The sequence below is a fragment of the Schistocerca cancellata genome, chromosome 3 (assembly GCF_023864275.1).
Source record: "Schistocerca cancellata isolate TAMUIC-IGC-003103 chromosome 3, iqSchCanc2.1, whole genome shotgun sequence".
NCBI lineage: Eukaryota > Metazoa > Arthropoda > Insecta > Orthoptera > Acrididae > Schistocerca > Schistocerca cancellata.
In genome coordinates this window covers 633,435,438-633,462,794 of record NC_064628.1, presented here as the reverse complement: position 1 = coordinate 633,462,794, position 27,357 = coordinate 633,435,438, and the positions used below count along the sequence as shown (strand labels likewise).

Sequence of the window (27,357 nt, the reverse complement as noted above, 5' to 3'; positions counted from 1 at the left end):
TCTGCAGCGACATCATCTGCGAATAGCCTTAGAGAGCATCTGACGCTTTCTACTAGGTCATTTATATATTATATTTATTGTAAACAGCAACGGTCCTATCACACTTCCCTGTGGTACTCCGGATATTATCTTTACATCTGTCGATTTAGTTCCGTTAAGAGCGATATATTGTTTCCTCACACGTTTCTCACGAAAAGAGCTTTGAAAGATTTAAAATCAAGTAAGACAGAGGGAATACCATCAGAATTTCTAAGATCATTAGGTGAAGTGGCAACAAAACGAATATTCACGTTGGTGTGTAGAATGTATGAGTCTGGCGATATACGAACTGACCTTCGGAAAAAATATCATTTACGCAATTCCGAGGACTGAAAGAGGTGACAAGTGCGATAATTATCGCACTGTCAGCTTAAAAGTTCATGCGTCCAAGTTGCTAACAGGAATAATATACAGAAAATGGAAAAGAAAACTGAGAATGTGTTAGATGGCGATCAGTTTGGCTTTAGAAAAGGTAAAGGCACCGGAGAATCAGTTCTGACGGTGCGGTTGATACTGGAAGCAAGCCTAAAGAAAAATCAAAAGACGTTCATAGGATTTATTGACCTGGTGAAAGCGTTCGACAATGTCAAATGGAGCAAGGTGCTCGAAATTCTGAGAAATATAGGGATAAACTATAGGGAGAGACGGGTAATATACAACATGTACAAAAGCCAAGAGGGAATAATAAGAATGGACAACCAGGTGCTCAGATTAAAAGGGTGTAAGGCAGATTTGTGGTCTTTCGGCCCTACTGTTCAATATACACATCGAAAAAACAATGATCGGAAACAAAAGAAAGGTTCAGGAGTGGAATTAAAATCCAAGGGGAAATGATATCAATGATACGATTCGCTGACGACATTGCTATCCTCAGTGAAAGTGAAGAAGAATTACATTGTCTGTTGAATGGAATGGACAGTCTAACGAGTACAGAATATAGTTTGACAGTACATCGAAGAAAGATGAAAGTAACGAGAAGAAGCATAAATTAGAACATCGACAAACTTAACATCAGGATTGGCGATCACTAAGTAGACCAAGTTAAGGAATTCTGCTACCTAGGCAACAAAAAACCAGTGACGGGCGGAGGAAGGAGAATATAAAAAGCAGCCTATCACTGGCAAAAACGGCATTCCGGGCCAAGAGAAGTCTACCGCTATCAGACATAGGTCTTCATTTCAAGCAGAAATTTCTGAGAAAATTACGTTTGGAGCATATCATTGTATGGTAAACATGGATATGAGAAAACGGGAACAAAAGAAAAAAATGGCTGAGCACTATGGGACTTAACTTCTAAGGTCATCAGTCCCCTAGAACTTAGAACCACTTAAACCTAACTAACCTAAGGACATCACACTCATCCATGCCCGAGGCAGGATTCGAACCTGCGACCGCAGCAGTCCCGCAGTTCCGGACTGAGCGCCTAGAACCGCTAGACCACCGCGGCCGGCGACCGGACATCTGTTAAGACATCAAGGAATTACTTTCATGGTACTAGAAGGAGCTGTAGAGGGTAAAAACAGTAGAGAAAGAAAAAGATTGGGTATATCCAACAAATAATTGAGTACGTAGTTCGCAAGTGCTACTCTGAGATGAAGAGGTTGGCACAGGAGAGGAATTCGTGTGACGTACAGTGAGAAGACTGATGACTCAAAGAAAAGTACTTACGGCTTTAGTGAAATAAACTAAGACAAATGAGATTCTGTCAGAGTGGTATAGAAACACAAAGCATTAGATTTTTATAAATCCCGACAACCGACTAGCCACTGAGTTCAACATATTAACCCTTTCATTTCCAATTCCTTTTCGGAATGAGAGACATTAATGTATTATTATTTTACTTAATGTCATAGTAACAAGTGACAACACGAAAAAGTGATTTCCGCTGTTTCGTTTTCCAACGCAGGGAGGTGGATAGAGCGCAAATAGAGTGTCTCTCCAAGTTTGTAACTGTAATCGAGCTGTCCAACATGGACACCGTTCGTGACGCCGCCAGCGTCAATAAATGCGTGCAATTCATTGACACAATCTGTACGGGAATACGCGACAGTAGCTCTCTTCGCAAATCTGTTCATTAGGTTGCCTATTTGCAGGTGCGAACTAATTCAATGCGACAATTCGGAGCAGAGTGTCAACAGTGAAACTTGAAAACAACACAGCCTACAGGCAAAATCTGTTACTACAAAAATTCTGCAAGCCATTAGCTGGCTTGCCTCTACTGCTGGGACATTAACACACTGTAATAACATGCAGCAACTTCCGACTGGTTCTCTGATAATGAACCGATAGTACGACACATGTCCCAATGATAGTGAAAGATTTAAGTCACACACAAACGCACGGGAAACAGTGACCTGTATCATAAGAGCCAATATGTTGTGTTTCAAAGGAAAAAAAATACATAAAGGTTTCAAGGACATCCTGATCGATGAGACGCAGATTTCACTCCCATTTACAACGTAATTTGATTGTGGCTCGCAGCACGCACCTAGTGGTGGGCACTGAAAGCTGACTGCATGATATGATTAGGGCCGTCAGGTCCCTCTTACGTCGTACCAGGGTTTCAGACACACAGAACGTTCTTTAACATCATAGTTTCTGAAATTGGAAAGAAGAATATACAAGGGTAACGAGGGCATACAGGAACTATGGTCATCCTTATTGTTGCTTTGGTTGTTAAGTCTTTGGCTGTTTTCTGAAGCTGGAGATGTTATTTAGTTTTCTAATATAATGCGGAAGTTATTCCATACACGGGTTCATGCCACAGAGAAGGTATTCCAGAAAGTGGCTGAACGATGGGGCGGGTCAGAAAGGATTTTGCTCTGACGGGAACGGGTGTTTCTGTCGTGATGTTCAGATAAGAGCGTTATGATCGAGGAGAGATGTGAGGCACAGTATTCATTAATCAGACAGCAGAAAAGATAGTTTGTATGGAAATCTATGCACTTACCTGCACGCAGCCAGGGTAGCTGTACATGTGAAGGTGAAATATGATGTAGAAGCGGAGGACCTGTACTACTAACGTGCATACCTTGGAGTAGTTGGACAAGTGCAAAAAGGAAACAAGAGCCGTAGGTGAAAGCCGTACTGCTTCACACAATGCCAACTGAATTTCAACACCTTTAGAGCTCCGTAATCATTACTTCCTTATTAATATCGCCACTCCAAAAACTTTTTGTTACATTCTGATCGTCTGCTTGCAAAGAGATCGCTCAAAATGCCTCCTTACTTTGAACACTTTCATTTAGGATCCAAACGCATTGTTAAGACTTGAAGAACTGCAATGTGAACTATTTGTTACATAACATTCACTAGTGCCAAACTTGTTTTCCAGAAGTCAGGCGTAAGAGAGATGTGAAACCCTCTTCTACCTTCCTTGAGGTATTACTAGTGCTCTGATGCACTGTCCTACTGATGTCATTACATTACATCCTGGGCTAACAGCTTCAACTGCCCACGTGAGGTTAACAGTCTTTCAAAATTTTAGATAAATAAGATGGGAAATCAGCCGAATGCATAAACAGGAACTCCCAGTTGAGGCAAAAGCGGTTTTGACTAAAGAAGAACATCTTCGGCTGTCTGAAAGAGGTATTAAATTTCACTTTGCTTGGATTTTAAGACCTGTCGCTTTGTGTACTCTCGTACAGCTAAGCTGCAGCTTAAACGCGAGAGTGAGTCTGCAAGAGCGTGCCCAAGTGCACTCGACAAGTTAAACAGACTAAGTAAGCCCTCGTGCGAGAGCGTCTTAGGAGGAAGACAACTCCTTTGATAAAAGCTTCTAGCGACCCAATCAGAAAAGAAGACCGCAGCGATAGGAATATGAGAGGCGAACTGGGGAGAATGGCGGCAATTTAAACGGTCATCCTTACGGCAAGGACTACCTTTATTAATGTTATAAAATATAGTAGTCCAATCAGGAAATCATATCCATACCTACATTTACATACACAGCCCGCAAACCACTCTCTTGATCATGGCAGAGAGTACTTCGTACCAATATCAGTGATTTTCCATCCTATACCCTTCGTATATTGAGCAGCCTTGATAAGCATCGTAATCTCTTATATTGTTCTCATGATGCCTACACGAGATACACGATCAAGGCTGCAGAACTGTTGCACAAGCTTCCTTATGTACTGGGTTTCTAAAAAATGGCTCCGAGCACTATGGGACTTAACATCTATGGTCATCAGTCCCCTAGAACTTAGAACTACTTAAACCTAACTAACCTAAGGACATGAAACAACTGGGTTTCTAAATTTACGCATACGGATTTCGTGAAAACTGCGTCGCCTTTCTTTGGAAGACTGTCATGTAAGCTCCCCAACATCATTATTACACTTTAATAGTTAGTTAGTTTGTTTGCTACAAGTTCCACAGATAATTTGAACGAATTAGTTTATGGGGTACGAAACATGTATAGTTTCAACATCAATATATTTTTCAGTCCTACTTCTGCAACGACACTTAAAAACTAGACTTTTTCAACACTCAGCCTGTTTTAAACAAAAATTCGTCTATTCAATAGAAAGAGTTCTACATAAGAAATTAGTTTAATTTTGATTCAAAACTTGCTTTGTTATCTGTCAGACAATTTATTTTATTGGACAAAATATCCAAAATTTTTGTTAATACATATTGAACTTCTTTCTAAGCTACAGTCATCTCTATTAATTGGTAATAAGTCATTTTTTCATTTAGTATAGTAGGTATGAACATCACTGTTCTTCTCAAATTGTGATTGATTATTTATGACAGATATACATACATGTATCTCATCACCTAAATCGTGACCGAATATACTGCGGAAATGGAAAGTGTTAGTGATGTGCGGTTTTCATGAATGGATTGGTAGTCAGGGGCTCATACTGTTAGCCAATAAACAAATTGTAATAATACTTACTAAGTGCGTTTTTGCAGATTTACACTTTTTTAAATTGAACAATGTCTGTTTATATTGTGCGAGTCGTTTACGAGATATCGTATTTTAAAAAGTTTCCACACTGACACTTGTCTGGGCCACTCAAGCTGCGTAGCCGCTAACTACGGTTTTGTGATGCTTGCTTCGTATGCTTGTGCGTTCCTCGGGGTCATTGCGGTTTGCTAGTCATTTAGTGTGGGACAGACCAAGTAGTATGTCGTCAGTGGACATGGGATTTACCAATTCAGAAAAAGCAAACATGCGCATGAGGTGTGGAAAGTGTAGAAAGAATGCAGTTCTTTCTTGTACGGTTTATGCGGCAAGATATCGCAATAGACGTCAACCATATCGTCAATTATTTATCAACCTCTTCAACCAGTTATGTGAAAGTGGTAATGTAACAACTAGACAATGTAACAGAAGGAAAAAATGACGACAGGAGAGGGGAAAATTAATGTTATTGCTGCTGTTGCACTTGATCAGTACTTTTGCATCCACACAATCAAATGGTTCAAAGCACTATGGGACTTAACATCTATGGTCATCAGTCCCGTAGAACTTAGAACTACTTAAACCTAACTAACCTAAGGACAGAACACAACACCCAGCCATCACGAGGCAGAGAAAATCCCTGACCCCGCCGGGAATCGAACCCGGGAACCCGGGCGTGGGAAGCGAGAACGCTACCGCACGACCACGAGATGCGGGCTCCACACAATCGCACGAGGAAGTGGCATTATTCGGGCAAGTGTGCTAGCATTCTCTATTGACATAGGGTCCATCCCTATCACATCTCTCTCCATCAAGAGCTCGACGGAGAAGATTATGAGAATCGCATTAACTTCTGTGCATGGGCCTTAAGACAGATGTATCGTGTATCTTGTTTAGTGATGAAGCCACATTTACGTCATGGCCAGCGAAACCGCTGAAACAAGCCCTATTGACTTGCCGACAATGCCCGTTGGCTTCGTCAAGTGGAATGTCAGTGACCGTGGAGTGTAAACTTGTGGTGTGGGATAGTGAACCATCAGCTTATAGGCCGGTGTTTCATGGACGAAGCACTTAACGCTCACGTGTCGCAGCCTCCAAACAGACAGTCTTCCACGGATGCTAGAAGTTCCTGTGGAGACTAGGAGCAGCCTGTGGAACCAACATGATGCTGTCCAGCCGACAGAGCACGAAATACTACAGTATGTCTTCGAAATTTGTTTCCAAATCGTTGGATCGGACGCAGAGGACCCGAACCTTGGCCGGCCCAGTTTTAGGTGATTCATCTACCGTAGAACTGTTTAGAAAGCAAGACAACAGTTTGTACAGACTCTTCTCAGCGTGGAAAGGGATACTTCGAAGAGCTACTCTACGTCCCCTATATATTTGTATGGAAAACATGTTTGGTCCCATTATTCATTTGCTACAATATGCACATGATGCCTGCTTATATACGGCAACTGTCAGTTTGGAACTGTGTTGGTCGTGGATGGATAATGGTACTCATCTACTATCTGAAAGATCGCTCAGGAACGGTGTCAATTTGTCGCGTGAAAAATCTTCTGTATTTTTCTTTACACGAAAACACCGAACGTAACTACTGAATACGATAAGCCTGGATCCTTTTAGATTTAACGCACGAACATTAGCAACGGTATTGGGGCTTATTTTGGATATTAGACTATCATGGATTAATCACGTTAATTTTAAGTCACTAAAACAGAAAAATCTCTAAATGTCTTACGTGCCGCAAGTCGTGTATGGTGGGTAGCCCAGCCGTACATCTTCCTCATGTTACACTACGGATTCATATGCTCTGTTATTGACTACGGAAATTTTCCATTTGTGAATTCTCCATATTATGTACGAAAAAAACTAAATGTACTTAAATTTTGGGCCGTTAGGAACTGTCTGGGAAAGATAAACAGAGAGCTGGTTGGGTGGAGGTGATGGATGTGGGAGGCAGCATGGATAGAGATAGGAGGAAGAAGAGTTGGATAAGGAGAGAGGCGATGGGTAGATAGAGAGAAAGGATGAGGTGAATAGAAAAGGGGTAGGAGATGTTAAGAGAGGAGGCAAGAGGAGATAGGGAGAGAGTAGGGAGGAGGAGATGGACTAATAGAAATTTGTAATAAATAAATACTCTGGTGATGCCGCGTTTCTCAGCTAGTCCTAAAATGAAGTAACCGACGTTTCGGCCGTGTTGCACCGGCCTTTCCCTGGGCGTAGACTAAAGTATTGGATAGTTTGTACTTTATTGAACTGCGTTTCTAAAGGTTTCATTAGGTGAACGACGCCACATTTCTTAGTTTTATTGGCTCTGAAAGGCCACTGGTCGGTGTAAGAACGGAGGGACGGGATATGTCTCAGACTACTTGTGGGTGACACGCCTGCAGGTAATTGGTAACCCGCTACGAATCAGCGACAAGCTTCTGTGGGGTGTTCTCCTGCAGTTGGCCGCTGCTCTGTGATCTCTTGCGGCCCATCGTATCACGATCGCCGGCACCAGGACCCCGGTAACTTGTAGTCGCCTTCCCTGTTAAGGTTCTCAGGGTGCCTGAGGATTTCAGTTGCCTTCCTTATTTTGCGAGTGTGCATCCAGGGCCGTCTTGCAAATATTAGTGCTTCGTGGAACTTATTAGCCTGCCCACAATCACGCTGGTGCACCATAAGAGCTGATTTGTTGTGTCGGTTTGATACATCCTCTGCAAAACACCATGCTTACTCCATCACTGACTCCCTTGAAATAAGTGCACCAGGGAAGCTGTTTTATTATCCGTATTTGACTTCATACTGAATTTAGTAGTTATTCTTATTATTTTATGGTCATACTGATTGGTTATAAAGGTGTAAGCAACTTTTTCCGTTCTTGTTTGATATTGTTGTTACCGCTGATGTGGTGAGCTCGGGCAATCAGTGTGTATAGGACGGTTCAGTTCTGAGCCGGATGAAAATAGGATTCGGCGAGTAGATAGCGACTGGTGTGGATAGGTTTCCGGTAGGCGTTATGCTTCAGTTTGTCACCGAGAGTTTCGTAGACTTCAAAGTTCACGAAAGGAATTGCATCGTCATCTTCTTGTTATAGCGTGAACTGGACGTTTGTATTCAGATTCTTAATATACTGCTGTAACTTATGCAACTATGCTTCTCCATGAGGCTACATGATGAAAGTGTAGTCCACGTATCACAACCGACAGCGTGTGAAGAACTCTGCAGAGCTAAAAGCAGTTCGTTCAAATGCTTGAATGAAGTAATCCGTCTGTCTGTTCTTAATATTTACCCCGTTAGGTGCAACATGTTGACCACAAACATTATAGCACCAGATCACCGATTTTCGATGAAATTAAATGATCGTATGGCATTATTGTTGGGGGAGCCCGTCTGGGTTTGTTCAACCACGTGCTACGAACCTTTCTGTTTGACAACACTTGGAGGAGTTGCTCGTCTTTGTGATGGAAGATGAGATGGAATGATTATGGCAACACAACGAGGGAAGAAAATCACCGACGTAGGCCTGGGAATCTAACCTGTGACCCCGCCATCTAGATGCAGCGATGCTAACCACGAGCTGGGACACACATCAGATGGTATCCGTTCGTGAGTGGGCTGATAGTCTCTTCTACTGATATGTCAAGGAAGTCCGTTACATCCATTTTCTGTGCACGCTGCTCCTGTGTAAATAGGACGAAGCGAGTGGAGTCTTTCGTAAACAGGTCTGCGTGTCTTTCGAGAGGACTTAGTTTTCCAGCCATATCGTGGATAGATAAGCCAATCTCATTAACTACACACCTTATTGGGGCAGTTTCGTTTATGGATCTTAGGGACTTCAATGATGAATTATCTGGCTGTGTTACGACCAATTCCGAAATCTTTATCTTTGATTAAGATTCGCCTCGTCTTAATAACCTTCACCGTCGGGTCACTCCTAAATTCTTAATATATCTGATCACTCAGAAATCCTACATTTTTGATTCCCATTAATTAGTTAAACCGTGGCCTTAAGAACCAGAATGCTTCCATTCCTCCTATTCTTCTATGGCAACTCTTTCGCCCCGAAGATGTTATATTTGGGTAATTTCGCTGTTTTTAGGATTCTGGTTGGTTCTTGTCTTATCTTTACGACCTCAGTCCGAATGAGCGCCAGTGTGGTGGAGCGCGCTATAACTTCTCATCCCTACGTGACACTACAATCCACCTACTTCGATAAGCTGTCCATCCCCTTCGCTCTGCCTTGGTTGATACTCACTGATTCTATGAAAAGCAGCACTGACGAAACACCAAGTAAATCCCTGCCAAACGAAGGTCGCATAACTCAAGCTTGGAGGTAGAATCAGTAAGTTCGTAAAATTTCAAGCATTCAGGATACTAAATAACTAACTTGAAAACGTTTTAAGTTTAACTAATTAGGCTTTGTTGCCTCGAAATACATGTAAATGACTGTCAAACCCACATTTACTGTTAAACAACACTGAAGCGCCAAAGAAACTGTTATAGGCATGCGTATTCAAATACAGAGATATGTAAACAGGCAGAATACGGCGCTGCGGTCGGCAACGCCTACATAAGACATCAAGGGTCTGGCGCAGTTGTTAGATTGGTTACTGCGGCTACAATGACAGGTTATCAAGTTTTAAGTGAACGTGGTGTTAGAGTCGGCGAACGAGCGATGGGACACAGTGTCTCCTTAATAGTGATAAAGTGGAGATTTTCCAGTACGACCATTTCACGAGTGTACCGTGAATATCAAGAATCCGGTAAAACATCAAATCTCCGGCATCGCTGCGGCCGGAAAAATATCCTGCAAGAACGGAACGAACGACACCTGAAGAGAATCGTTCGTCGTGACAGAAGTGCAACCCTTCCGCAAATTGCTGCAGATTTAAATGCTGGGCCATCAACAAGTGTGAGCGTGCGAACCATTCAACGAAACATCATCAATACGGGTTTTCGGAGCCGAAGGCCCACTGGTGAACTCCTGGTGACTGCACGACACAAAACTTTACGCCTCGTCTGGGCCCGTCAACACCGACATTGGACTTTTGATGACTGGAAACATGTTGCCTGGACGGACGAGTCTCGTTTCAAATTGTGACGAGGGGATGGATGTGTACAGGTATGGAGACAACCTCATGAATCCATGGACCCTACATGTCAGCAGGGGACTGTTCAAGCTGATGAAGGCTCTGTAATGGTGTGGGGCATGTGCAGTTGAAGTGATATGGCACCCCTGATACGTCTAGATACCACTCTGACAGGTGACACGTACGTAAGCATCCTGTCTGATGACCTGCATCCGTTAATATCCACTATGCATTCCGACGGACTTGGGAAATTTCAGCAGGACAATGCAACACCCCACACGTTCAGAATTGCCATAGAGTGGCTTCAGGAATACACTTCTAAGTTTAAGCACTTCCACTGGCCGCCAACATCCCCAGACATGAAAATTATTGAACATATCTGGGATGCCTTGCAATGTGCTGTTCGGAATAGATCTCCATCCCCTCGTACTCTTATAGATTTATGGACAGCCCTGCAGGAGTCATGGTGTCAGTTCCCTCCAGCAGTACTTCAGACATTAGTCGAGTCCATGCCACGTCGTGTTGCAGCACTTCTGCGTGCTCACGGGGGCCCTACCCGACTTTAGGAAGGTGTACCAGTTTCTTTGGCTCTTCGGTGTAGTGTTGGTGCAAGCTGATAACTGTTATCACTACAAGCTCTCCACACGAAAGCAGTCAGAAGTTTATCATTCTCACCAAAATGATTTTAACGTACTCGACCATCTCTAGCCCGCTGCTGTTCGCGAGGTAGTACATCAAGTCGTTCAGTGGTCTTCCTATGAAGAAGTGCTCGCCATAATGTGTTATGATGATCACAAAACAATCCACGCGGAGTTTAAGACGAAAAGAAAGTTCACGCGCAACTTCCAAACAAAACTACTTAAAATATGCAGACTTCCACCAAATTTGTCAATACTGCAGCTGCATTTACGATACGAGAGGCGACAAAACGTGAGATTTTCTTCATCTTGGAACAAATTTGTGTAGAGCGGTCTAACATTGGTGTGCACTGCAAGCAGGTTCCCGAGTGACTCTTAGAGGCACAGAACTTTATCACCAACCCCTCCACAAAGCACAGAAGATGCTTGATTCCTATTGGTTAATGATTTAGGCAGTCTGTTGGAACAGCTCGCGTCCTCAAACACTTGCGGTTATCCCTACGTCATCCAATAGAATCACAGAGAGCAATTTATAAAAGAGATTCTAATTTCACATGCTGCGACATCGTCGCGAAAAACAATGACCCGTATATGTAATAAGTTTCCTTTAATTTACGTCTATGGTCACAAACGCTTTGTTAACAGATTACCGGTTTCGGTCTTTAATGACCATCATCAGATCTGTTTCATAAAAACAAAGTCCTAACGTACTGCAGCCATAGCGCATGTTTTAAACAGTAGTACTACTGACAACATTACTCGTGCATGTGATGTTATTTATATGTATTTGACGATGCTGTTGCTGATTCCGCATTTAACATTTGACGATGCCACTATGGCTGCAGCAGGTTAGGACTTTGTTTTTATGAAACAGATCTGATGATGGTCATTGAAGACCGAAACCGGTAATCTGTTAACTAAAAGTTTGTGACCATAGACGTAAATTAAAGGAAACTTAGAGATTCTAATTTTACGAAACCAAATTTAATTTAAAAAAAATACGGCTTATCCCCAGAAATGAAATAGTAATTGATTCAATTTCAAACTTCTCTTGTGGCTTCTTTTATACAAAAGCATGCACACTGGGAGATACGTCACATGGTTCATGATTACACAGGAACTTTTCCAAGATACATTTTACACAGTTTTTAATAAAATAAAACAGCCACACTTTACATATGTCCTCCATACACTCTCACTCTCTCTACAACATTTACACAGCAAAGCATAATGAAACAATAATTTTGGAAATTGTTACTATTGCGTCAGCAGCTATTGCAATGAAAGCAAATGAAAGTTTATAAAAATAACTTCCATGAACTAAATCCTTTTTGTTACAGTTTCAACAGATACTGTAGATGAACACGTTATAGACCCTAGCTTAGTTTCGTAACACCAGGAAAGTTATTATGGGTTTTAGGTAAAATTTAATATTTCGAAAAGTGAGATTTTTACGGTGCGGTACATACGCACTTGATAGCTAGCTCACAGTGCCCAGCGGACAGAGACAGCTGTGCTCATGAGAAAATTAAAAAGCTCTCTCATCGGGACCTGGGCAACACACTAAGATCGCGTAATTCACTGCAAGGTGTTGAGGTTCAGAATACTTTGCTACGTTACAGCAGTACACACAGAATTTTAATTATATCGACACCAACCGCAGAAGCCTCTTTACTTATGAACGAAATTTCAGTCAAAAACTTTTGTTCAAACTGCTTCTTCTATGTAATGATGTTGAGTAGCGCACAAATTTGGTATTTGGTGTGCAGAGATTTGGCAGATCATGTAGAAGTTAGGGAGGATGATGAGGAAAGTGTGTGTGTGTGTTTGCGTGCAGGTATCGCTGGCGGAGTGGCAGGTGCGCACGCTGTGCCTGTCGACGCGCGAGCTGTTCCTGCAGCAGCCGATGCTGCTGGAGCTGGAGGCGCCCGTCAACGTGGCCGGCGACATCCACGGCCAGTACGACGACCTGCTGCGGCACTTCGACAAGCTGGGCCACCCGCCCGCCGCCAACTACCTATTCCTCGGCGACTACGTCGACAGGTCAGTCCCGCAGCTGCTGCCGTTTCACAGGTAACACGTGGCATCGATATTTTGAAGAATTACTACCGACATTCATACACTGCTATAAGGCTGTCGATACAGCTACAGCATCGCTGCATTTCCATGAGTAGAGCTTCCATAATTCTTTTTTTTTCTTTATTGTATTTCAATTCCCCATCAGAGCTGGCTGGCAGAGGCATATGCGCTGCTCTTCAGCCGAAAGACATAGGACATGCAATAGAAGACATTTAAAAATAACATAAAGGAGAAAACATGGTGTACTTAGATATAAAAAAAGGGGAACATTATGGAAGACAACAGACAAAAAGGGGCGACTATAAAATGGAGATAAAAACAGTAAAAAAGTAGTGCACACAAAAAACCACACAATGGAAACACAAGGTGCAGTATGACCGGAGCATAAAAGTATCGATGGATGGCATAGCACACAAAAATCACTAACAGTAACACTAAGTACAAGGCCAGCACACAATTAAAATTACATCTCTCGACGCACAGGAGAACAGCACCACACAACTCTGACATGGCACACTGCTGACGATGATCAAAATGGAGGATCTGCGAGGCACAAGGAGATGAGGGAGAAGGGAAGAAGGGAGGGAGGGGAAGAAAGGGGGAGATGGGTGGGTGGCGCGCCGAAGAGGGCCAGGGAGGGAGGGACATTGGAGGGAAAGAGGCGAGGATGGGGGGGGAGAGGAAAAAGGCGACCCTGGGGAGGGGGGGCATGGCCAGGTTATAGGTGGAAGGAAGGGTATATGTCATGGCGAAGTTCATCATCCGAGAGGGGGAGGCGCTGGAAATTGCCCCGATGAAGAAGATGGTGGGTGTGGAGGCGGAGAGAGGGAGGAATACAGCGATATGGGTGTGGCAACAGGTGGGGGATGGTGAGGAAGGAGGAAACCAGGGGGTGGGGGATCAGACCTGTGGACAGTGTAAAGGAGTCAGAGATGTTGGAGGTAAAGGAGGAGGTGGGGGAAGGGGATGAATTCATACAGGAGCCGTATTGGGGAAGGAAGGTGGATACAGAAGGCAAGGTGGAGTGGATGGCGTTCGATGATTTGGAGGGCCTTGTAAAAGCAGGTGGGTGCGGAGATCCAGGCAACGCTGGCGTAACAGAGGATAGGACGGATGAGGGATTTGTAGGTGTGGAGGATGGTGGAAGGCTGCAATCACCATGTCTGGCCAGGAGGAGTTTCCGGAGGCAGAGGCGGGAATGGACTTTCTACTGGATGGTCAGGAAGTGAGGGGTCCGTCGAGAGTGAGGCCAAGGTGTCTCAGGGTGGGGGTGAGCTGGATGGGACGACCAAGTGGTGAACTGGTCAAGGTGGGTTTAGAGGGTGCATTGGGACCATTGAAGGGTAGGATAGAGAGCCAGGAAGGCGGTGTCATCAGCGTACTGGAGGAGGTGGACAGGTGGAGGTGGCTTGAGTATATCAGCCGTATACAAGAGATAAAGGAGAGGGGAGAGGACAGAGCCCTGGGGGACGCCAGCGATGGGATAAAAGATACAGGATTTGGTGTTGTGGAGGGTGACATAGGAAGGATGGCACGAAAGGAAGGAAGAGACCAGACAGACAAAATTCATAGGCAGGGTGTAAGTTTGGAGTTTAAAGAGGAGACCGGGATGCCATACACGGTCATAGGCATTTTGAAGGTCGAGGGAAACAAAACTGGTGGAGCGACGGGAGTTAAGCAGGAGGGACAGAAGGTGAAGAAGGTTAAGGAGTTGGTCTTCAGCGGAGAAGGAGGGTCGGAAGCCACACTGAGTAATGGGGAGGAGGTGGTGTTGATTAAGGTGCTGATGGATACGGCGGGAGAGGATGGAATAATTTTACTGGGCATCGAAAGTATTTAACCACTCTCTTTCATGTATGCTCCCAAGCGTAACAAAACCAAGATACAAGAAATATCAGTGTGTATACGACATTTATGGTTATTTACAGCGTGTCCAGAATTAAATTTGCAGTTCCAAAACTCTGTAGAAAGAGAACTACTGCTTAGAATGAGGTCAGATTTGAGCACCATATTATTGATGCATGGGCGAACGTCACGGAAAAAAAACTAACGAAAATAGATGGCGCTGTAAGCTTCAGAATATGTACACAAACGGAAGGCTGTTCCTCATGTTTGCGTCCGAGACACCCCAACGTCACTGTCTCCATGAAGGATCGCGCGCTGCTGGTATAGATCTTTTACAAGAACGGTGACCATGTGCCAGTAACCCTGCAGAAGTTCCGGGCACTCAAGGGTATGCAGAAAGGTATTGGTCAGAAGTCTGCTAAAGATTTGGAGAAAATGAATACAAAATTCGAAAAGACAGGTTCTTTTGAAGTGCAATGAAGCAGAGGGAGAAAAGAAGTTAATCCGACATCTGTCAAAGATGTGGCCACAGCATTGCTAGAGAGGGTGAGCGGCGGTGTGCAAATATGCAGTGCAAGGAAAATTGCCTGAACGTTCGACGTGTCTGCGAGCATGGTGCATAAAACCATACGGAACATCCTGCATTGCTGTCCGTGCAAAATCACCCATGTTCAGGAATTGCTTCCTGATGACCTGCCAGCAAGACAACCGTTCGCTCTGTAATTTCTTGCTCGCATACAAAAGGACAATCAATGGCCATGGAACATTCTGTGGACAGACGAAGCTCATTTCCACCCCCAAGGACATGAAAATATGCAGAATTAGAGAAAATGGGCAACTGAAAATTTGCACCCACATTAACCGGTATAACGTCATTCTGCAAAGGTGACTGTGTGTTGCGGGTTGACGGCATCTTAAGGGTGTATTTTCTTGGAAAGGATGAGTCGTGGGGGCCCTGTTTCCTTTACCGTAACTGGTAAACGTCATGAGAGGCTTTTGCACACCAAAGTCATCCCATTCCATCAAAAACATGGATGTGTCGGTTGTGAGCTCTGCAAGATCCTTGAGCTATTTTATATTTACGTGACAAACCCTAATTCTAAGGTTATATTTTATTTTTGACACATGGATCTATGTGTAATTGTAAAAACGGCGATGGTACATTAGACCTTACTAATGTAAAATTGCTATCTTCTGAAGAAGACAAATTTATATTTGTCGAAACCTAGATAAAGAATTTCTTTCCCCATTGCAATTGGTCGACTGTTTATAATTTTGTTACGTGAAACCGTTGCTGTTGTGCAGCTATGTTTAAAATATTGTAGGTAGCATTCTTATGTCGCAAATGTATCAATATTGAAAGGAAGTAGAGTTGAGTTTCCTCTTTTATTAGTCAGATGATGGTGATGATGCTATCCGAATATAGCGCCAAAATATCGATGTTACCGTTATATCAATCGAATAAATATCGAGTATAAATATGGTGTAATTGATTTAGTTGTATCGATATTTCGATATGCCAGTGCCCAATATCACAGGTCGAAGTCGTCAGCTGCTTAGAGAGTGTTGAGCTGCGTCGGGGCCTGGACGCTGTCACGCAGCAGCGGCAAAACTCCAGTACAGAGTGGCCACGCCGTTTGCCGCAAATGCACGACCAGCTAACAGCCTGTCGTAGACTCGGTGCAAGAGGCACCCGAGTGTGGCGGCGAACCAAAGACCCTCCATGTAGGAGGCAGTGTCAGCGGCCCACGGATCCAAGCCTGCGGTAGCGGAATGCGTACACGGAGGGCAGACAGCAGCTCGGCAGTAGTGAAGTGAACGCGTGTAGGCGCCCTGGAGTTGCTTGAAGCCCTCAGCTGGAAAACACCAGTTCAGCTCCCGGCAGTATCAGGACTAGGCGCAGTGCATAGATCTGCAGCTAGCTGAGGCGGCATCTAGTAGTCTAGTAGGAGTGGAAGCAGGATGACCCTCGCCAGGTTAATGACTGACCTGGAGTACTTCTCAGAACTGGCTGTGGGTGATAACTGCTACATAGCTGGAGCACGAGATGTTTATGGCCTGTTCTGACACGGCTTAATGTTTGATCACGTAAAACCCAGGTGCGGCACAGTTCCGGACTCGGCCGTGGTGTAACCCAGGTCTCCACGTTGACAGTTGGTGCCTTGTACTATGCTGCGTCGACAACATTCCAGCCTCGGCTTCTCGGCGACAGATAAAGTGACAGCTTTCTGCCTATTTGGCCGAAGATTATGGACGCCGATTTGAAAGGCAGGGGCGCAAAAGTAGAAAAAATTGTTATTTAGGTGGTATAAAAGTGTAATTGAGGAAACATGGGATAGATTTCGTTAAATTTAGGCAGTTCCTTAAATTATGAGATGAAATTTATAAATAATGTTCATCTTTAAGAAAGGTGCGCAGTGTTTATTAATTGTCGGCAAAGTGAACTAATGTGCTTCGAGGTCTGGTCCAAGTCTTTTCTGACTGACGCCATTTCGATGGCTTTAACGTCATGTCTGTCCCGTGTATGTGACTGTAATGAGTGTCTAAGTAGTGTGTTGTTGTTACTGCTGTTTTTGATAATGAAAATGATGATGGGTAATGATGTGGGTCATGGTGATGTGGATGATGAGAATGACGATGACGTTGGGGATTATGACGATATTGATGTGGATGATGATGATGATGGTGATGATAGGAGAAAATGTATGAGAGGAGCGAGAGGATGAAACCGCGTAGTTGCACGTAATGTGCTCCTCTGGAATTTGACCCAGAACTTCATACCGCGGACTCTGCTCCCCTTGGTGGCTACAGAATACTGGCGAAATTTGTTTCTCTCACCGGGAGTCCATCCGGGTGCCTCTACGTCACCATCTCACTTGCCTGCATTAGCAGCTCGGCTACAGGGAACCATTATCGTCTGATGAACAATTATTGATCACGTAGAACAAAAAGGGAGTGTATCAAAGAAATGGTCTTGATTTGTAGACACAGAATAGCTATCGATAGATTACCTCAACAAATATGTGTCAAATACTGATGAATGTCATAGACATTAGGTAGGTATAGGTATGGAAGGAAGGACTATACAGGGTGTTACAAAAAGGTACGGCCAAACTTTCAGGAAACATTCCTCACACACAAAGAAAGAAAAAAACGTTATGTGGACATGTGTCCGGAAACGCTTACTTTCCATGTTAGAGCTCATTTTATTACTTCCCCTCAAATCACATTAATCATGGGATGGAAACATACAGCAACAGAACGTACCAGCGTGACTTCAAACACTCTGTTACACGTAATGTTCAAAATGTCCTCCGTTAGCGAGGATACATGCATCCACCCTCCGTCGCATGGAATCCCTGATGCGCTGATGCAGCCCTGGAGAACGGCGTATTGTATCACAGCCGTCCACAATACGAGCACGAAGAGTCTCTACATTTGGTACCCGGGTTGCGTAGACAAGAGCTTTCAAATGCCCCCATAAATGACAGTCAAGACGGTTGAGGTCAGGAGAGCGTGGAGGCCATGGAATTGGTCCGCCTCTACCAATCCATCGGTCACCGAATCTGTTGTTGATAAGCGTACGAACACTTCGACTGAAATGTGCAGGAGCTCCATTGTGCATGAACCACATGTTGTGTCGTACTTGTAAAGGCACATGTTCTAGCAGCACAGGTAGAGTATCCCGTATGAAATCGTGATAACGTGCTCCATTGAGCGTAGGTGGAAGAACATGGGACCCAATCAAGACATCACCAACAATGCCTGCCCAAACGCTCACAGAAAATCTGTGTTGATGACGTGATTGCACAATTGCGTGCGGATTCTCGTCAGCCCACACATGTTGATTGTGAAAATTTACAATTTGATCACGTTGGAATGAAGCCTCATCCGTAAAGAGAACATTTGCACTGAAATGAAGATTGACACATTGTTGGATGAACCATTCGCAGAAGTGTACCCGTGGAGGCCAATCAGCTGCTGATAGTGCCTGCACACGCTGTACGTGGTACGGAAACAACTGGTTCTCCGTAGCACTCTCCATACAGTTACGTGGTCAACGTTACCTTGTACAGCAGCAACTTCTCTGACGCTGACATTAGGGTTATCGTCAACTGCACGAAGAATTGCCTCGTCCATTGCAGGTGTCCTCGTCGTTCTAGGTCTTCCCCAGTCGCGAGTCATAGGCTGGAATGTTCCGTGCTCCCTAAGACGCCGATCAATTGCTTCGAACGTCTTCCTGTCAGGACACCTTCGTTCTGGAAAACTTTCTCGATACAAACGTACCGCGCCACGGCTGTTGCCCCGTGCTAATCCATACATCAAATGGGCATCTGCCAACTCCGCATTTGTAAACATTGCACTGATTGCAAAGCCACGTTCGTGATGAACACTAACCTGTTGATGCTACGTACTGATGTGCTTGATGCTAGTACTGTAGAGCAATGAGTCGCATGTCAACATAAGCACCAAAGTCGACATTACCTTCCTTCAATTGGGCCAACTGGCGGTGAATCGAGGAAGTACAGTACATACTGACGAAACTAAAATGAGCTCTAACATGGAAATTATGCGTTTCCGGACACATGTCCACATAACATCTTTTCTTTATTTGTGTGTGAGGGATGTTTCCTGAAAGTTTGGCCGTACCTTTTTGTAACACCCTGTATACTGGAGAACCATTTACAAACAGCTCTCCCCCTCAACTCTCTTCCATAAATGCTAGCTATTTACACTATATTTTTAACCAACAACAAAAACTGGAAAATGGCGCATCGCCAAAAATTAATCTGGAATGAAAGGTTCAACATATTGCTATGTGCTGACTAAAAAACTGTAATATAAGAAGCAGAACATGAAATGCACAGATCTATTCACGTACAACACAAATTTCATTACAAAAGACGAAAATCATAGCTTACTTAAAGAAAATCGAAATTTACAAGCCACATGTTTTAAACATTTGTGATGTGAAGTAACATACCAGTCGATAGAGAAACAGTCCAAAAAATTCAAAGATTTTAGTCAATACAAGGCGTATCGTAAGAATATTTAAGAATGAGGCTTTAACAATAGTCTCCTGACTAGCGCAGTGGCGCTCGTAAGACGTGAACTGGGGCGGAAAGAGTCAGTAAATGACATAAAGGAGGCTAGCAGGGGAAGAAGGAATGAAGATTAGAGTTTGACGTCCCGTCGAAAACAACGTAATTAGGAACGAAGTAAATGTCGAGGGAAGTGGCTATAAAACACACATAAAAGATGGCAGAGGACAGCCTGCCACGAATAGAGCGCTACAGTACAGGCGTAGAGGAAAAAGAAGAATCTAAAGGCACAGAATGATGGATAGACAACTTGCCTAATTTCTAAGGAAAAAAGCGTGCTAACTATGCGATGTTCTGTATCGGACTCAAAACTACTAATATTTTCTGCTCTTCTGCAGACTATATGCTGTATATTCTGTATTATGTATGGCAAGTCAAAACTCTGTGGCGGATAGATACTCTAAGTCCGATACCTGTCGGAGCGCGTCTCGTGAACCGAATTAAAACTTCTCTCGTTACAGGCACTATCGCTGCCAAACTTCAGCGCAGCGTGTAGTCGACACAAGAGCAGAAAACCAAATCCCACTAACAAGCCTAACTGGTAGCGCACACTGAATCACACGCAGGTACGAGTATAAGAGTTACTTTCCTCCTGGCGTAGAATTTTAACTTCACTTACGTAATCAATATAATGAACACAAAATTTTACGCAAAAGATTTGAACTTCTGAAGTGGTGAGTATAGACGAAATGTCAGATAAAAAATAATTCTACATTACCTTTTTCCGAGCGCTGTTCACATTGAAATGCATCGCCACATTACACAAAGTCAAAACAGATACGGCAGACTGATTGCAAAATTTCCGTTTCAGGCAAGTCATTAGTTTAATTTTGAAATTCTATTTACTTCACCAAAAGCAATTCAGGCTATTTTTACTATTCTGTTTATCTCTTTTGCTGTCCATCCAATTGTTGCCTTCAACTGCCCTAAAATATCACACCACATCAACTGATTCTAAGAATTCCTTGTTAATTATGCTAGTTTCCTTCCTAAGTTCTGATTATACATAATTTTGACCTTATTATGACTGACTTCGTGGCTCAAGTTCGAATTTACATCGTTAAATTCGTGTAATCCTCTCTATGGGTTCAATTCAAAACGTGAACGTAGGCATAAGAAAATGTTGTACTCCGCTGTACAACCTGATGGTTGCTACTGTCATCATTCGTATTTGAATTTTAGCTGCCTGTTCAAGTTATCAGATCTTTGGCCTTTGTAGTTTCCAGGTGTAAATAAACGATCTTGATGAAATTTGGCTAGTATGTAGAGAGTGAAAATAATGCAATACTATTTTTTCTTTTTGGCCCAGTTTCATTTTGAAGAGGCAAAACACACCCTAAAATGTTTACAGGTATCTTCGAAGGATGATATATAAAAAACGTGTTTCATACAAAAGTTGAAATGTAATTAGCGTTCTTGAAAACTGTATAATCAACTTTTGTAATAATTTTAAATTCTGTAAAATATCCTATCATCATTTATTAATTTTTAAAAAATGAAGACATCTGTTACAGCATAAAAAATGCACACTGCATTTTATCTGAAACAAATACGCTCGTTCAGTGAGCCGTAACTATTGCTATTGACAACAACAGTTCAACTTCACTCAGTAAAACGTACGTTATAACGCGTAACTTGCGCTGACTATGGCGTTATTATTCACAGTTTAAATGATTAAAGCCTCTTCATGACAGCAAACAACTCTGTAACCCTAAATAACTATAACTACCGCTGTTATTTACGCTATTCACGCTAACGATCGGTATAGTTTACTTCTCGAAAATCTTTCGCTCACTACTATAAAACAGAATTACCTAAACATGCGTAGTAAATATTTACCGTGGCTAACATTTCACTTACTTAAGGTAAATCGCAGCTGCGTGCGCCCTTGTTCAGTTAAATTTAATCAACAGTTTCTTATTACGGTAATTCCGAATGTAGCAACCGAAGTTATAATTTTATTGCAAACCAGCGAACAGCGACAATTATCTCTGCAATGCTATTAACTCTCTTACGATCCGTAAACGTTATTTCTTATTACCCCTTTTCCTTATTTCTTTCTCTTTAAATCCTTCACATAACCGTGAAGTGAATAAAGAAGTTAATACCTTTGCCTTTTCTTAAATGAAATCTAATTAAATCCTTTTTCTCTAATTTCTGGTTTTAAATCGTAATAAAATTTCAATAAGACATTAATTCATTGAGTCTACCTCTTTGAAACCTGGAATAACTGACTTTTCTTTGCAACACCGGCTTGCAACTACTTTCAAATCAGTATAGCTCTTTATTATTTGCGCCACTTGCGTATCTTTCAGTGGGGATTCAATCCTTTCCACTGTACAATTAGACTCCGAACGCAGAAGTAAGCTTGCCCTTTCTATATTCGAATCAAATTAGTATCTCAATACAACTTTCATGCAAACGAGTGAAATTCAGAAAATCTAAGCCCTACTCAAATCGGGATAGGGCAGACAAAACAAAAACACAAAAAAAAAAAAAAATCCTACGTGCCACCACCACTTTTACTGTCTTTGATACAACAATCAAGGTTCATCCACTTAATGTGTTAGCAATCGCGTTCCCCCTAACAGTCCCTAAGTTAATTTGCCGCTTGTCGCCCTACCAAGCAATGGAGCTGAATATGTCGAATAATACACTCCTGGAAATGGAAAAAAGAACACATTGACACCGGTGTGTCAGACCCACCATACTTGCTCCGGACACTGCGAGAGGGCTGTACAAGCAATGATCACACGCACGGCACAGCGGACACACCAGGAACCGCGGTGTTGGCCGTCGAATGGCGCTAGCTGCGCAGCATTTGTGCACCGCCGCCGTCAGTGTCAGCCAGTTTGCCGTGGCATACGGAGCTCCATCGCAGTCTTTAACACTGGTAGCATGCCGCGACAGCGTGGACGTGAACCGTATGTGCAGTTGACGGACTTTGAGCGAGGGCGTATAGTGGGCATGCGGGAGGTCGGGTGGACGTACCGCCGAATTGCTCAACACGTGGGGCGTGAGGTCTCCACAGTACATCGATGTTGTCGCCAGTGGTCGGCGGAAGGTGCACGTGCCCGTCGGCCTGGGACCGGACCGCAGCGACGCACGGATGCACGCCAAGACCGTAGGATCCTACGCAGTGCCGTAGGGGACCGCACCGCCACTTCCCAGCATATTAGGGACACTGTTGGTCCTGGGGTATCGGCGAGGACCATTCGAAACCGTCTCCATGAAGCTGGGCTACGGTCCCGCACACCGTTAGGCCGTCTTCCGCTCACGCCCCAACATCGTGCAGCCCGCCTCCAGTGGTGTCGCGACAGGCGTGAATGGAGGGACGAATAGAGACGTGTCGTCTTCAGCGATGAGAGTCGCTTCTGCCTTGGTGCCAATGATGGTCGTATGCGTGTTTGGCGCCGTGCAGGTGAGCGCCACAATCAGGACTGCATACGACCGAGGCACACAGGGCCAACACCCGGCATCATGGTGTGGGGAGCGATCTCCTACATTGGCCGTACACTACTGGTGATCGTCGAGGGGACACTGAATAGTGCACGGTACACCCAAACCGTCATCGAACCCATCGTTCTACCATTCCTAGACCGGCAAGGGAACTTGCTGTTCCAACAGGACAATGCACGTCCGCATGTATCCCGTGCCACCCAACTTGCTCTAGAAGGTGTAAGTCAACTACCCTGGCCAGCAAGATCTCCGGATCTGTCCCCCATTGAGCATGTTTGGGACTGGATGAAGCGTCGTCTCACGCGGTCTGCACGTCCAGCACGAACGCTGGTCCAAATGAGGCGCCAGGTGGAAATGGCATGGCAAGCCGTTCCACAGGACTACATCCAGCATCTCTACGATCGTCTCCATGGGAGGATAGCAGCCTGCATTGCTGCGAAAGGTGGATATACACTGTACTAGTGCCGACATTGTGCATGCTCTGTTGCCTGTGTCTATGTGCCTGTGGTTCTGTCAGTGTGATCATGTGATGTATCTGACCCCAGGAATGTGTCAATAAAGTTTCCCCTTCCTGGGACAATGAATTCACGGTGTTCTTATTTCAATTTCCAGGAGTGTATTAATTGGTTCCGCTAGGGTACGAAGTCTATCTTCAAAGAGTAGGGTCACAAAATTTACAGGCAACAATAACTGTGTCCTCTTTTACACAAATCGTACAGATCCTGGTTCCTGGCTTTACAAAACATCATTTGAGCCTTAAACTCAATGGTACAAAACTCAATTATCACGCCACTAACCCCGTAGTGCGTACTGAAAACATACACCAACATAAACCGCTCAGCATTCAACTACCATAGAATGGGCGTCCAAAATCACACACATACCACAACTGTTCAATTACTCCAGAGCTTGCATGAATACAACATACACCAACTTAAACCACAACGACTTCTGGAGTCTTATGAGCACCGGAATACCACGAACCGCACTCTAAGTCCAGTCCAATGACTGACTAACACTTTCAAACATCAGCTTCTCCAGATATGAAACACGTCAGTTAACCAATTTCCCCCCACACACGGTCGTAACTAAAATCTCTCCACCGCTAAGACCCAAAATAAACTCAAATAAATTACTTTAACGTATCCTACTTGCTCACGCGAAACCATGTAAATTGAAGCAGATAGACTGCTAAACATGTCTGATCTACAACAAGACTGAATACTAACTCAATAATTCAATTAAACTTATTGAAGATATTCTCACAAAATTTATTAGTCGCGATCCCACCTATATCCGCGATCTATTGTCCTTCCTGGTGACTGTTAGCTACGATAATTAATTAAAGCTTGCACCTACCGGTTCTAGCGTAGGCTTCCCTAACAAGACTCAAATCAGAAACTTAACTTGTAAATCCCATAGGGGAACCACTTTAGAAATCACTTCATAATTCCATTGCTTTTAACAAAACAATTCGAAATTTGTGGTAAGGCCTTATGGGACCAAATTGCTGAGGTCATCGGTCCCTAAGCTTACACATTACTTAATCTAACTTAAACTAACTTACGCTAAGGACGACACACACATCTATGCCCGAGGGAGGATTCGAACCTCCAACGGGGGAGCCACGCGGACTGTGACAAGACGCCCTAGACCACGCGGCCGCTTTTAACAATTAAATGATGGAAGTTCTTCGGCGGCCTGCGTCTCGTTGAATAGCGGCCAGCTCGATGTGATGATTTCTCTAGCTTGGACAGCTGATGTCTGCTGCTGCCAGCGTGAGAAGACGCTTTGCCGCAACTTGCTCATTCTGTTAAGCGCGGTCAAAATCTCGCTTTTCTACGACTGTTGCACACATAGACTTTCGTTACAGAACATATACATTTATAACCATTTATCACGTATTTAATACTTGCCAACCGCTAAGTTAATACGTTGAAGCGAGTCAACCATATCCATCCACGTGTAATAAAGCCGATTTCTGAAATAGCATTTTAGGAAAATAAGTTGTACATAATTTGCTATCTGAGTATTTTCAGCACACCTAATCAAAATGTACAAAAGTTCATTATTATTCTGATTATTTGCTTTATGTTTTAAATTCTTATTTTACGTTTGAAATTCACGATTTTTTGTTTGGTGTTTTTATTTACAAACGTTACAGTAATGATCATCTGGAAAGAAATGCTTAGAACATGACGTTTTTTTAAACCACGCACATAAAATGACTGAAATGCTTAGGACATGACGTTTTTTTAAACAATGCACATAAAATGACTGAAAGTTCTTTACATAATACACAAGATGGACAGCAAGATATATAACAAAAATCAGCAAGATTGTCCATTTGTGATAAGGAATCCCGTAAATAACCTGAGTGTATCAGGCATAGTTCAGTACATTGGAAAACCTTGGCAAAGAGAACCGATTATGTACTGGTGAGTGCAGCTTGATACATTGTTAAATTTTGTTCTTTGTTGCTGGTGTGTATTATGTGAACAACTTTCGTTCGTTTTGTGTGCCCGGTGTAAAAAATATTGGTTTTTTAAGAATTTCTTTACAGACAATCATTATTGTAATGCTTTTGAATGATAATAATGAGTTATCTATTATTTTCAATTAACAAAACACACATGTGTGACACGGTAAACTGAAAAGCAGGCAAAAGATCATCAGGAATTTAAAACTTAAAGTAACAATTTAAAACAAGAAACGAAAACAGTGAAACAAATAATTAGAATAATAATAAACAATTAGATATTTTAGTTAGGTATGTTGAAAATACTCCAACAGCACACAGTGCAAAGCATATTTTCCTAAAATGGTATTACCGAAATCAGCATTATTATACATAGATAGATGTGGTGCGAAGGCTTCTTTAACGTGTAATGTAACAAAAGGTTGCATTTTTCAACATTAATTAAGGGTGGTGGAGTTTTTTCCAAAATTTCAAATCGTTACAAAAGTTGATTACACAGTTCTCAAGAATGTTAATTGCATTTGAGCCTTGTAATGAAATTCATTTTTTATGTACCATACTTTCAAAGATATACCCTGCAAACCTAAAATGACAAATTACCTTGTGGGGCGTGTTTTACCCCTTAAAAGTGAAATTGGGCAAAAACGATAAAATTAGCATTGCATTATTTTTACCGTTCTACACACCCGCCAAGTTTCAGCAGTATCGCTTATACACACCTGTGAATGTTCCCTTGTCAGTTGCACTTCTCCCACTGTTTCTTTTAATTTATCATGAAGCACGTTAGCACAGAAATTGTAAGCAATCATCTGTCAAATTAATAATGCAATTTCTTGTTACCATCTCGATTACCCACTGCGTTATGAGACAAAAACTGGGAACCTAAAGGATGTGAACGCAATTCCAAAATCTCAAACAATTTATGGGAATGTAGCCGGGTGAAGTCTTTGATAATCGTGGATATTTCGTCAGATGGACACCCTAGGCAGAAATGCAACGAGAGAGCGTTGTGCAAAGAAATTAAAACCCTCGGTAGGCGTGGCTACAGCGACGAGGAAACATAACATGACTTATGCAGAAAGACAACACACACACACACACACACACACACACACACACACACACACACACACACACACGCACGCACAAATGTGACTAAGAATCGTGAATTTTCTCTGGTGTTTGGACAGATATCTGCAAAATCATGTATGCAACGTGTGGCTGGAGTCAGCCCAACAAACACCAATCAGCACGCCTTTAATACGGCGTCCAGCATCTAAGAAAAGCGTCGGTTTGCTCCCCATTATAAATAAGGTGATTTTTAAAACTGTATTTTGTGTGTCCATTCGATAGAGCGCCCCAGAATTAGTGTAGTGCGATATTCATTTCACTGGCATGTATTAAAAGGGACAATAAAACACGATGAATAGCCAGGACTCCAGCAGTGACTGAGCAGCGCTACTGCATAGCGGCAGCAGTCAGCGTGAAACAGAGCGGTGCCGTCGCTGCTGCAGTAGTGGCTATTCATCGTGTTTTACTGTCCCTCTTAATACGTGCCAGTGAAACGAATATCGCACTACACTAATTCTGGGGCGCTCTATCGAATGGACACACAAAATACAGTTTTAAAAATCACCTTATTTATAATGGGGAGCAGGCCGACGGTTTCCGTCGATGCTGGACGTCGCATGAAGGACCTGTCGAGCAACATTTGTTTGGGCTGACT

General features: G+C 43.2%; 1 protein-coding gene across 1 annotated transcript in view; it reads left to right on the top strand.

Annotated features, from left to right (window-relative positions):
- Positions 1–27,357, top strand: part of LOC126175567 (serine/threonine-protein phosphatase PP1-alpha-like) — a 624,274-nt gene that overhangs the window by 204,697 nt on the left and 392,220 nt on the right. Inside the window, exon 2 of the mRNA XM_049922425.1 lies at positions 12,505–12,710. Coding sequence (XP_049778382.1) covers positions 12,505–12,710 — 206 coding nt within the window. The remainder of the gene's footprint in view (positions 1–12,504; positions 12,711–27,357) is intronic.